The sequence below is a fragment of the Erpetoichthys calabaricus genome, chromosome 5 (genome assembly GCF_900747795.2).
Source record: "Erpetoichthys calabaricus chromosome 5, fErpCal1.3, whole genome shotgun sequence".
Taxonomy (NCBI): Eukaryota; Metazoa; Chordata; class Cladistia; order Polypteriformes; family Polypteridae; genus Erpetoichthys; species Erpetoichthys calabaricus.
In genome coordinates this window covers 225,189,949-225,204,031 of record NC_041398.2, presented here as the reverse complement: position 1 = coordinate 225,204,031, position 14,083 = coordinate 225,189,949, and the positions used below count along the sequence as shown (strand labels likewise).

Here is a 14,083-nt window from a genome sequence, read left to right as displayed (position 1 = left end):
ATGTGTTTATTGCCAGTGCTAAAAGTGATAATGTTAAACATTAATAAATATTTTCCAAGAATGCTGAATTGAATTAGTAATTCAAATATTATGTAGTGTGATCATTTTTTTTTTGTTTGTTTTTTTTTTTTTTTTAATAATGTGGCTTGGTTTTTAAATATTTATTCTCTTTACAGCATGGGGCTTGTGTCAATGCAATGGATCTCTGGCAGTTCACTCCCTTGCATGAAGCAGCTTCTAAAAATCGAGTTGAAGTCTGCTCTTTGCTTTTAAGTCATGGTGCTGACCCAACTCTGGTCAATTGTCATGGGAAGAGTGCAGTTGATATGGCTCCAACACCAGAGCTGAAGGAGAGACTAACTTGTAAGTACAAAATATTTTATAATGTTTCTTGAAAGTGATCCGTGGTGACTGCCTGTGTTTTGGCAGAACTCATTATTACAGGTTTGAAGGTCCTTGTTAAAAGGCTTAGTGATAGCATGTCAAAGTGAATAGGTGTATTTAGGAAAATCTATTCGATTGGCATTTGTTGGGCATTATTATAATTCTTACATTAGTAAATGAATCTTAGAAGCTGTTCCTTTTTTTTCTGCACGATAATGATTGAAAGTATACCTGAAAATAAATTGTACAATACTATGAAAGAATAAAATGGAGGAGGTCTTGGAAATTGAAATTTTTTGGTAAACTGAGGAGGCCTGAGAATATGTTTGAATTTTTAATGAATAATTTCTGAGACAAGAACAGAGGAACTCATTGCTGGCTACAGGTAATACTTGGAAGCTGTGATTTCTGCCAAGGGAAGTGTGCTATGTACTAAACTGATGTCTTTGCACATAATATAGTAATTTGTGCATTACAGTGAAAATTATTCTAAACTTAACTTTTGAATTCAACATTGAAATATGTATGACAATTTTTTAAGGGTTGAAGGTAATTGGAACAGTTTAAAGTTTCATCAATTAACTTGAGGAAAAACAAGCATAGTTTTCTATATTCTGAGTCATATTTAATATTGTTTTGTATTCTTTGATTTTTTTTAATGTTAATTGTTCTTAGATGAAAAATGACTGAATTCATTACAATGTTAATATGGTGCTTCCCAGTTTATGTTATGAACTTTTATGGATTTGGTTTTAGTGATTACATTTCTCTGAAAAGACTGCATGAGTTTCAATGGCTCTGCATAAATACAGTATATGAGCAGTTGATGATCTCCAACAGTTCCTAATTTTCTATCAATAATCAGTGTCCCTTTATTTCTTTGTTACAATCAAAATTGAATACCGTTTACAGCTATTTAAAATTGCATTAAAGATAATCTTAATATTTTCATAAGAACTGCATTAACCACTAGTAATAGAATTAATGTTTTATATGTTCAGTTAACTAACAGGTACTCAATTATATGACGATTACCACCTTCCCTACAGAGAAGAAATGCTCAGACTTTAGTTGTCTCTAGTGTATGCCACAAACAATTTAAAGGTGCAATGTTCCCCATTCAAATTCCTCATTAACATTTTAACACTTTAGTTTAAAGCAAAAGGTCTTAGTTTAAAAGAATTAAACCAAGTTCAACACCTCCAAGGTCATCAGTACTTTCATCAGAGGGTTTGCTGGAGTTTCTAGAAAATAATGTTAGTGGTTAAATATATGGATATAGTGTATTTTTCATGTACTTGGTTTCAGTGCTATATAATTTTGTTTCCTTACAGATGAATTCAAAGGTCATTCATTGCTCCAAGCAGCTAGAGAATCTGATTTAGCAAAAGTAAAAAAGTCTCTTGCTTTGGAGATCATAAACTTCAAGCATCCACAGTCTAATGAAACTGCTCTTGTAAGTTGTATATTTTTTCTTAATAATTAATTACAGTTACATGCACCATGTTGGAATTGAGAATTAGGAAGTTGTTGAAGAGTGCAGCAGTGAAGTAACATTACCAGCTTGGCTCACAGCTTGGCTAGAGTTGGTGTGACATGTGTTGCTTGGGTCTTTTGTGCTGCTGAGGACATTGAGTTCATCAAGGCCTGTGTCGACACAGTTGGGATCATTTTGGATCCTGTTGAATCTGATTGGCCAGCTTGAGTTGTTCCTGTCTTAGAATTCCAAGTTTATATAACATGTATTTTGTGCAGTTTACCATAGAAGTAATGAAATGAATGATATCCAAAAGAAAAAAGTAAAAATAATATTGTAGGAGGTGTTGTCTCAAGGGTCTGTGTCTGTATGTTTTTCAACATGCTTTAAGTTGATTCAGAATATTTGGTATGACTTTTATTTATTAATGAGTGAATAGTGAAAGTTTGAATATGTTTGTTAAGTATTGCAAATAAAACTTGAACATGAATGTTTAAACTGTCTTTTCTATTGTAAATATTATCTTTTTATTGTTAAGTATTGCAAATAAAACTTGAACATGAATGTTTAAACTGTCTTTTCTATTGTAAATATTATCTTTTTATAGGGGTTTTCAAGACTCTGAAACACATAAATAAAAAGTTAATATGCTATAAATGAGAAACGGCAGTAATGATTTGAAAAATAAGATAAAATATAAAAAACTAAATTATAAAAAATGTAAATGTCCTGGAAATATATCTAGGCAGGGATAAGTAAGTATGAAAATGGATGAATAGCTGAAAGTTCATAAAAATAATTCTTATTATATCGTCTTTTTCTTATGTTCTGCAAACTTTTTTTATCTGTTTCTTTCAGCATTGTGCAGTAGCATCTCCACATCCTAAAAGGAAGCAGGTAGCAGAACTACTCCTCCGGAAAGGTGCTAATGTCAATGAAAAAAACAAGGAGTAAGTGTGAAAAGGTCATGAAAGGGTTGTGAAGGGATATAACTGCAATTAACAACCTATCTCTAACAATGGGCTTGCTTTCCACAGCTTTATGACCCCTTTGCACGTTGCAGCAGAGAGAGCACACAATGACATAATGGAAGTACTGCAGAAACATGGAGCTAAAGTATGTACATCTTTTTTTTTTTAATATTACATTTTTATGCAAGATGTTGTAGATTCTTAATAGCTTTCTCTGGCCTCGGCTAGTTCTTTAAAGACCACCTAGTATATACAAAGTGTTTACCTCTCTCAAGCAATGGTATTCTTTCCTTGCAGGCATGTTGCATTATATTGACTTTGCCCGTTTATTTCTTTACTCTCTTGGGCCATGGTTTTCCACCTTCACCCACTTCCCAGAGTGTTACTCAAAATTATTTCAGAACATTGCACAGTTTTGAGGCATTATTTTATTGTGATAAAAGATGTTCACAAAAATTACTTTAACCATTTAATCAGCAAACAATCTTAAATACAAAGCAAAAATACCTAGTCAGCTTTGACCTTACCAGGGATTAGTAGCAGCACACTCACAAAGCATCCGTACCGGGATCCACGGACATGCCAGTCAGTGTTTGGATTACTTCCCCCCAAAACAGCTACACTCCAGAATAACCTTGCAAAAGCCAAGAGCCACTACAAAGGCTAGGCTACTCTTGTCAAGTTTTTCTCACTAGGTTTTAATAGAATTGGTGTGAGCTTAGCACAGACCATGGCTGAATAAACCAACAGGATGACTTTGTGGATATAAGCATGTGTGATGAATGGGAGAGTGGTTTTGTATGTATGAGGACTCCTATCTTTGGTCATGTTTGCACACCTGGTGGATGGAGATATCTGTCATTGGCTGCATAAATTTGTTACATTTGAAGTTTTTGAAGTAAATTCGACCGCTGCCTGTGTTGCCACCAACGGTACTATTGAATAGTCATATCATAGACAGAATACTAGGCCAGGTACATTTTGCAAAAACAATATAACTGGTATCATTTAGTTTGAGGGGAATCAAACTTTTACTTTAATTAAGGAATAGATATGGCATTAGTCAGCAGCTATTGGTATTGTTCAATTGCCACATCTACCTGCTAAGCTATTGGAAAATTTGCTGCAGCATATTACTGAGATTTATGAAAGGGAAAATGACACATCAACACATGTAATTGTTTTATTTTAGGGTGTTTTTATTTTAAAACTATTTAGATAATGTGACAAAGACCATTATGTTGTAGCGTTCATAAACTGAAATTTCTGTAGTCATAATGTTCTTTAAGTAAAATAGTAAGCAGGCACAAATGACCTTATTAGATCATTAGTATTCATAAGGTAGTTTTCCAGGAGTGTTGAGATTGTAGATAAAATTCTGGGGTATATGCAAAATAGACTAATTCTTGGAAAACAAGTGCAAAATTATTAAAGGAGTGTCATTGTATATTAGAATGTGTATGTTTAAGCTTAGATAAAGTAACCAGTGTGTGTATGCTTGTTAAATTTTGTGAAATGGAGGCTTGGGACTCTAAAATGAACATGTTTCAAAAATAACTTCAACAATCAACTAGACCATTGGAACATATCAGTTGTCCCAGTTTTTGACTGATGCAATATCTTCCATAAGAAGATATGACACTATAAATTAAAATGATTTAAAAAAAAAAAAAAAAAAAAAGCATGATGAGGAGAGGGAGAGAAACGACTGCCAAAGAGAAAACTCTGGTCATATTTTGCCACCTTTACACTGCCTCTTTGCTCCCAAGCACCTCAGCTGGTTTAAGAAAACAAAGACTGCAACAACCAAAGCTATAGCCACCTAATATGAAGCTTGCTGTGTGATCCTGGTTTGAATCATTCAGGTTGTATGTTTTCATATCTAACATTTACACCCAGTTTCTCCTTCAAATAAATATAAGTAATGATTGAAATAATTTTGAGTATTGCTTTGCTGAAGTTATACTGTTTTTACTGACATTTATCCTAATGATTGTTGCTGAAAATAACTGTCCATTTTGGTTACCTCCAGGGTAGCGATTAGTGCTTGGCTTCTGTTAGATTGTCTGGACCCTTCAAAGCTAGCCATCAAATTAGCATATGTAAATATGTCTTGAAGGTGTATTTGTGCTATTTTTAAAATGAGAATATTTATATTATGCTTAATGTTATATTTACATTTTAGTTTTCCATTGATTGGTTTATGCATATGTTTGTTTTATATATTTAGATAAATGCACTTGACACGATGGGGCAGACGGCACTTCACAGAGCAGCCCTTGCAGGTCATCTCCAGACATGTCGCCTTTTACTTAGCTATGGTGCAGACCCAGCCATTATTTCACTTCAGGGTTTCACAGCAGCACAGATGGGAAATGAAGCAGTTCAGCAAATTCTCAATGGTATGTGTTTAGAATGTTAATATATTTGTGATCCCATTGCTTATTTTTGATTATAACATCAACTGCTTTTATAACCCAGAAAACATTCCTGTCCGGAACTCCGATGTTGATTACAGATTGTTGGAAGCTGCCAAAGCTGGAGATTTGGACACTGTAAAGGTATTGCATCTTTGTAATAAAATTAAGTAAACTGTGTGTGCGCATAAATATATCTGTCATAGTGTATTAAGAAATAATGTTAAAAGAAAGGTGTACGTTCCATACACCTATTCGGTTGGGCTGCCTCAAATTAGGACCCAAGTGCTCTAGTGCAGTGTGCGATGCCTTAGCACCACACCAGTATCGAACCCCAATAGGCCTGATCCCATTGGCTCTCTGGCAGTTTCGACTCTTCTCAGGATGAGGCTTCCAAGGGTTTTCCCCCATCCCCTTTGTAACACGAGCATCTGCCCCCAGCAGAGCTACTCCTGCAGATAACAGAAAAGAGTCCTGTCTGCCGTTTCGGACCTGCATGAAGTTTTTATGGTGGCTGGAGTGCCAATCCTGCTACCAACCCCAAAGTTTTCCCTGCAAGTTGGAGGACAGTTTGCTGGGCCAGATATAGTCTTTGTGAGGAAATTGCAGACTTGTGGGAGACCTTCTGTGACAAGACTCTGAAGGTTGCTGATTGATGTGTTGGTGTTGCCAGTGTTCCCAGAAGGATGGATTTAATCTCACAGGGCACTCTGGATATTATCGAAAGGAGTCTCAGCACACAGTTTAATGGCAACTCCAGTCTTTACTGAGAAATGAGAAGGATGGGTGTGAAGGCTCTGAGGGCAGTTATGGAGGCATGTGTTAAAGGAATCTGTGCATAAGTGACACACCATCAATGGTATATTGACCCACGTCCTGCTTACAGAGGATTCAAAGCATTACGCATATCCTCATCTATTCCTTAGAGGCACAGTCAGGGCGGTTGCTGGAACGGGCTTACGAGGTTTACTTTGGCAGTGACATTCATGTCTCTGGAGACTCTTACTATGAAGTCAATAGACGGGTTAGGATAGCATGGTGTGGTTATAAAGTCACAGGGAAGGTATGTGCAAAAGGAGAAAAGTCCAAGTCTTTGTAGAGTCATTGTGCTCCCTGTGTTGCTATCTGGTTGTGAGACATGGTCTCTGTCCAGTGACTTGAGATGAAGACTGGACTCCTTTATTACCATGCCTCTTCGGAGAATCCTTGAGTACCGCTGGTTTGGCTTTGTGTTGAACAATCAGTTGCTCATGGAGTCCTAAATGAGGTTCACCACCTACATCGTGAGGGAGCATCAGTTATTGCACTACAGACTAGCTTGATCTGGCTGACAGGAACCTCATTGTTGAGGACCTGAGCGACTGGACCAGGCTAATTGGACACCCACATAACACCTGGCTAGGCAGTAATTTCCAGCGGATGGGACTGCACTATGTATCTGCCCGAGCAGTTGCCAACTACAATCCCGAGCTGTTTCATTGTGTGGTGGGTGCAGCAACGCGCTGTACCAGAGCTTGCTCCCTAGCCTGACCTGATCTGGTGCACATGAGAATGAGTTCCTTCAAGCCTGCTTGCATAGCTGCTTGAAAATTTCTTCAGCCCACAGAGGTTCTGCATCTTGCCAATTTTAGTGGGAATGCAAAAGTCTTGACTCGGTGATGATGATCATGCATCCCATTCTTAAGTCTCTCTACACATGCAGTTGACGCTGACTACATAAGTAATTCATAATCTTAAAACCATTATGTTTACATTACAAAATTGTATCCTTTTCCCAAGTTGATGTCCATACTTAGATTAATACTGAACGTAATGATGTTTTTGAACATATCAGATAAAATAAGTAATGATGTTTTTGAACATATCAGGTAAAATAAGTACAAGACGAAGATTCAAATTTTAACTCGGCATTGATTTGAGCTCCAAAATTTTTAACAGTTTATGCTACTATTTAAAGTACCAGATAAAGACTTAAACACAAGAGCTTGTTTGAATTTTTATTTAAACAGTTCGATACGGTTTGTTTGAAAAGCACCAGTCTAGATTATCTTGATTGCAGTTCAGATATTGCTGGAACACTTGTTATCTTTGTAATAGCTTTTTAATCAGTCCTTTCATCTTTGTTAAAAGTTCGTATTTTATTGTATTTTTTTTTAAATTCACAGTTAAGTATAGTATGTTTGAACATATTTTGCAGCAGTCTTCAGTATGGCTTGTTTTCTTCATACATGTTAGGGTCATAGGAAAAAACATCAAAACAATATAAAGAACAACAGTGCTTATCATGTCCCAGCAGCCCCCAAGTGATATATTTAAAAACATGCATGCATTCAATTCATTAAAAAAATGCATTCATCAAATTATTTTTAAAGACTGCTAAGGTCAAGGTGTTAAGTTCATGCTTGTTTCAGTTTGTGTTTAAGTACTATTATAAAATCTGGTTCTCATCTTTATGGACCCAAGTCCTTCACTAGACAGAATGAAAAAATCAGCAATTATTAGACTTGACAGGTTTTGTTTGGTGAAGCTCTGAATAACCTAGACACACTGTCATCATGATAGTCTGTTTGTCTTTGTCTAGGATGTTTCTCTGTCCCTCAGTCTTGGTATTGATCCACTCATAGGAAAACATTGAGTTAAGGATCATTCCTAAATACAGAAAGTGGAAGGAGGAAGAAGCAACTGTCAGAAATTCTTCATTCATCAGATAGCATTGATTTTTAATATTCTAGCAGATCTATTAAATAATAGATTAAAGAAATAAAAATACGTAATGTGGAATACCCAAATCAAAGTTCTGTAGTAAAGAATGGGCAGAAATTCCTCAAAGATGATGCAAGTGATTGGTTAGGATCTATAGAAAATATTCAGTTTCCATCATAGTTACTGAAAGATACTATATGTCACTGCTGTTTGCAAATAATATGGTTTTACTTGGGATGACAGTTCAAGCAGTACAACATTTAAAGATGCAGCCTTAAAGCAGGTTACTGAAGGCTTTCTTTGGTGAAATGGGCCCCTGATCCTTGATAAGCAAAATTTCATGAAACGTTTGCTGTTGCATTGTATATCAGACAAGCTGCAGACAAAAATGACAGCTGCAGTGACTTAGCTTATTACACAACATACTTTTGCTTACTTATTCTGTGCCCTAAATGTACTAGTACTTTGTCATTGGCCAGATAACTACACTAACCAGTAACTCACTCTAAAAGCAACATGCCTTCGCATAGAGTCTCTGCACTATGTTAAAACATTTCAGATAGGAATTAAAACAGCAGCCTTCATAGTTTTGTTTTGTGTGAGTTATTCAATGTTTTATGAGTTATGGGATAAACTGTATTAGTGGCCTTTTTCTTTTCATTTTGAGTTTGTATTTTGTGTTTAGCAGGAGAATTGAACTTCCTAATTGCAGGAATACTAATATTTGACATATACAGTGCATCTGGAAAGTATTCACAGCGCATCACTTTTTCCACATTTTGTTATGTTACAGCCTTATTCCAAAATGGATTAAATTCATTTTTTTTCCTCAGAATTCTACACACAACACCCCATAATGACAACGTGAAAAAAGTTTACTCGAGGTTTTTGCAAATTTATTAAAAATAAAAAAATTGAGAAAGCACATGTACATAAGTATTCACAGCCTTTGCCATGAAGCTGAAAATTGAGCTCAGGTGCATCCTGTTTCCCCTGATCATCCTTGAGATGTTTCTGCAGCTTAATTGGAGTCCACCTGTGGTAAATTCAGTTGATTGGACATGATTTGGAAAGGCACACACCTGTCTATATAAGGTCCCACAGTTGACAGTTCATGTCAGAGCACAAACCAAGCATGAAGTCAAAGGAATTGTCTGTAGACCTCCGAGACAGGATTGTCTCGAGGCACAAATCTGGGGAAGGTTACAGAAAAATTTCTGCTTCTTTGAAGGTCCCAATGAGCACAGTGGCCTCCATCATCCATAAGTGGAAGAAGTTCTAAACCACCAGGACTCTTCCTAAAGCTGGCCGGCCATCTAAACTGAGCGATCGGGGGAGAAGGGCGTTAGTCAAGGAGGTGACCAAGAACCCGATGGTCACTCTGTCAGAGCTCCAGAGACCCTCTGTGGAGAGAGGAGAACCTTCCAGAAGGACAACCATCTCTGCAGCAATCCACCAATCAGGCCTGTATGGTAGAGTGGCCAGATGGAAACCACTCCTTAGTAAAAGGCACATGACAGCCTGCCTGGAGTTTGCCAAAAGGCACCTGAAGAACTCTCAGACCATGAGAAAGAAAATTCTCTGGTCTGATGAGACCAAGATTGAATTCTTTGGTGTGAATGCCAGGCATCACATTTGGAGGAAACCAGGCACTGCTCATCACCAGGCCAATACCATCCCTACAGTGAAACATGGTGGTGGCAGCATCATGCTGTGGGGATGTTTTCAAGCGGCAGGAACTGGGAGACTAGTCAGGATAAAGGGAAAGATGACTGCAGCAATGTACAGAGACATCCTGGATGAAAACCTGCTCCAGAGCGTTCTTGACCTCAGACTGATGCGACGGTTCATCTTTCAGCAGGACAACGACCCTAAGCACACAGCCAAGATATCAAAGGAGTGGCTTCAGGACAACTCTGTGAATGTCCTTGAGTGGCCCAGCCAGAGCCCAGACTTGAATCCGATTGAACATCTCCGGAGAGGTCTTAAAATGGCTGTGCACCGACGCTTTCCATCCAACCTGATGGAGCTTGAGAGGTGCTGCAAAGAGGAATGGGCGAAAGTGGTCAAGGATAGGTGTGCCAAGCTTGTGGCATCATATTCAAAAAGACTTGAGGCTGTAATTGTTGCCAAAGGTGCATCGACAAAGTATTGAGCAAAGGCTTTGAATACTTATGTACATGTGCTTTCTCAGTTTTTTTATTTTTAATAAATTTGCAAAAACCCCCAAGTAAACTTTTTTCACGTTGTCATTATGGGGTGTTGTGTGTAGAATTCTGAGGAAAAAAATGAATTTAATCCATTTTGGAATAAGGCTGTAACATAACAAAATGTGGAAAAAGTGATGCGCTGTGAATACTTTCCGGATGCACTGTAGCACATTTTGCATTAACATTTATAAATATGTTGTCCTGGTGATCTTTGCATCTGTTAAGATTATTGGAGGAAGTCAATATACAACCTTTTTACTTTTTTGAGCAGAGGATAGTAATATGATAATGCAAATTATTGAATAGAAAATGTTTGTGATTTTTATAGTGCCAAATTTTAATAGGGAAATGTTACTTTCCTGCATATTGGGGCTGGAAATGAAAGTTAATTTCACTGGGTGGGTGAAATGGCTCTGATAGAATATTAGTAATTGGGGTACACATTCCTTGTTTCTATGATACATTTTTTCAATAGTTAGTAATGCACTGAATTATCTTTCAGTATTTAGTGCATGTTTTGCTTAAGAATTATTGTAAACTGATTTTTTTATATCTTGGTAAAATCGCTGTGATCAAAACAATGTTCTTTGAAAGACATTTTCTCTCTTTTCCTGTAAGCAATTGTGCTCCCCGCAGAATGTGAACTGTCGAGATCTTGAGGGCCGCCATTCCACACCATTGCATTTTGCTGCTGGTTACAATAGAGTTTCTGTAGTAGAATATCTTCTACACCATGGAGCAGATGTCCATGCCAAAGACAAGGGGCAAGTATTTTTTATTTTGTCATATAGCTTAGTAAAAGGTAATATTTAAATCTTACAATATTATTTCCTTACCTCACACCTTAGCTAATTGATTTACTTTGTTTCGCAGAAAATATAACTATTAGACCTAAAGTAATATTGCTTTGCTTTTGTGTTGTTGTGACTTGAATTTTCCCACATTCATCATTTCGTGATAGTAGTTTATAAAACATCCACAAAATGAGTGGCCCTTAAACCTTTCTTGTACCATTGTCACTCTTTCTCTGTGTTCCTTTCTACTGCTTTTCACACAGCTGCTTCTGTTAGGTTTTCTTACTTCACTTAAAATATTTTCTGCAAGAGTAAGTATTAGTATTTCCAAAAAAGAGGTTTGGGCACTCTGAATTATTGTTTTCTAAAACCAGTAACATCCCATCTGTATCAAGGACCATTTTCATTTGCAACTTGTGTAATGTTCATCATATTGCATGATTAGTTTTTTAAATACTGATTGTTAATCTGCTTTGTTTGCTTATTTTATTTATAAATCAAAACTTTTATTTAATCATTTCTGTATATAAAATAAGTCTATTTACAAACATATTTTTATTCAGTGTATGTGATTAATTAATAAAAAAAATTGAAAAGATTAAAGCAATTTAACAGATCATTCAGAACCAGACTTGGAGCTGCTTGGCCTAGCAAAAGGGGAAAAAATCACCACAATTAAATCCAACTCTGATATATTTAAAATTGCTTATTTACATGGATGCAAAGAGTAGCATTATATACAAATGATCATTTTATGTAATGGCAAGTATTTTTCATTGTGTGACTATTGCAGTTGTCACAATGTTTTATTTAAAGGCAGAACCTATGCTATTATTTATGCTAATGTAATGTTATTTATTGCTAACATTTATGTTTATAAACTCACAAAATATTTCTGAAAAACATTTTGTAATTAATGGCCATTAAAGAACATTATTATTAACACTAGAATTCCTGAAGCCTATGAAAATATCCGTAATGCTGGGCCACCTTAAATTCTCTTGCACCTCCTCATCAGTGTCTTTGTTTTGCAAATGTGTTAATCAGTACAACCAAAATTCTCAAAGCTAAAATCTCTTTATCTTGGAGTTAGGTGTCTGGAATTGTATAGGGTACACAATATATTGTTATTTGGAATGTATACATTTCATGTGTGTTCAGTGTCTACGGTGATCTGTGTTAAATATAAGGATGACAGGAGAAGCAAGGCAAGAAATATTGAACACATAACTAAAACAAACGTTTTTCATGTTATAGTAATAATGACAAAATATTGACGTGAACTGTAATATGCGAAGACTAAAGTCCAAATATCAAAAACAGTTTCACTAAAGGTATAACAAAACAAGTGCACTTTTATTCAAGAATATTAGCGAAGAAAAAGAAATTGTTCCATTTACATGTTACTGGCAATGTGTAAAAAACTGAAGCCCAACTATCAATCGATACGAAGTAGACACTTCTGCTTTGCTGGTGTAGTGGTAAGGACTGCTGTCTCATAAGCAAGAGGTTGCGGGTTTGATCACTGGTCCTTCTCGCAGTTACTGTTTTGAGTTGAGAGCTGCTATTTTTGTTACTATTATATAATAAAAACATACATTTGATTTGCAGCCGGTGTAAATTTGTTTTTTTTTTTTTTTTTTAAGTTAGTGCTGAAGGGATAAACGCAGACACACAAACACAACTCAGTTGTTTCTTCTTGGTGTCTTACTGAGCAAACAGACACTGCAGTGTCTATGATGGATGTTACTTTTCCTCGCACACGGACATTCACATCAACATGGGAATGTTGAAAAAATCGTTCAAATTCAGTTTTATTCAAAAATCCAAGAGTAAAACTGAATTTAAAAAAAAAAAATTGTTATAGTGTCATGTTGATATGAATGTCCATGTGCAGGGAAAAGTAGCATCTTTTACAAGTACAGTGGAACCTCGGTTCACGAACGTCTCGGTACACGTACAACTCGGTTTACGACCAAAACGTTCGCCAGACTTTTGCCTCGGTTCACAACCACACATTCGGTATACGAACAAGCCAGTTTCCCTTTCGGTTTGTGCGCGCCGGTGATTTCCGCACCTGTTGTATTGTTCTCGGTTAGACATGCGTGCTTGCTTTCACTGTGAACTCTTTGTGCTCTATTTCATTTCCCTTCCAGTTCTTGCATGCCGATTACTGTATTTAAGCACGTGTTCAGCCTCTCCCTGTTCATTGTTCTCAGTCAGACGTGCGTGCTTTACCTGTGAACTCTTTGTGCTCTACAGTATTTCGTGTGCTTTTGCAGTTAACCATGGCTTCTAAGCAAGTGAAGAGTGGTGAGAAGAAAGTGTTGCAATGTTACTTTTCTCTTTTTTTCAAATGTTTTATTTTTTTCCATGTGCTTAAAACTCATTTAAAAAGAGTGTTTACAGCGATCGGGCTGTAATGCTATTAGCGTGAACTCCTGCAATGTTACTGTCCTGGTTGCCTTTTAAATAAAGTTCGGAATTGTTCAAGTGTTCCTTTTTTCCCCCCTGTGCTTAAAACTCATTTAAAAAGAGTGTTTACAGCGATCGGGCTGTAATGCTATTAGCGTGAACTCCTGCAATGTTACTGTCTTGGTTGGCTTTTAAATAAAGTTCGGATTTGTTCAAATGTTCCTTTTTTTTCCCCCTGTGCTTAAAACTCATTTAAAAAAAAAAAGCGTTTATACAACGATCAGATTGTAATGCTATTAGCGTGAACTCCTGCAATGTTACTGTCTTGGTTGGCTTTTAAATAAAGTTCGGATTTGTTCAAATGTTCCTTTTTTTTCCCCCGAGCTTAAAACTCATTTAAAAAAAAAGTGTTTATACAACGATCAGATTGTAAGGCTATAGCGCGAACTGCTGCAATGTTACAGAGAGAGAGAGGGCTCCCGTGCTTCTGAGAGACAGAGGGGGAGGGGGCTCGCGTGCTGCTGAGAGAGGTGGGGGAGGGGGGCTAGGGAGGCTCGTGTGCTGCTGAGAGAGAGAGAGCCTGCGCGTGCAGCTGAGCAGGGAGCCTGGGTGTTTGTGTCAGTGTTATTCAATGTTTTTACATTAGTTTACTATTACACTGTGCATTTTATGGTGTAATTAACTATATTTGTGCTTAAAAATCTTAAAAAAA

General features: G+C 36.6%; 1 protein-coding gene across 1 annotated transcript in view; it reads left to right on the top strand.

The window, feature by feature from the left end:
• The window catches only part of LOC114652284 (poly [ADP-ribose] polymerase tankyrase-1), a 208,201-nt gene that overhangs the window by 161,033 nt on the left and 33,085 nt on the right, over positions 1-14,083 (top strand). Inside the window, exons 8-14 of the mRNA XM_028802598.2 lie at positions 177-363; positions 1,719-1,840; positions 2,720-2,811; positions 2,899-2,977; positions 5,063-5,234; positions 5,314-5,393; positions 10,781-10,926. Coding sequence (XP_028658431.1) covers positions 177-363; positions 1,719-1,840; positions 2,720-2,811; positions 2,899-2,977; positions 5,063-5,234; positions 5,314-5,393; positions 10,781-10,926 — 878 coding nt within the window. The remainder of the gene's footprint in view (positions 1-176; positions 364-1,718; positions 1,841-2,719; positions 2,812-2,898; positions 2,978-5,062; positions 5,235-5,313; positions 5,394-10,780; positions 10,927-14,083) is intronic.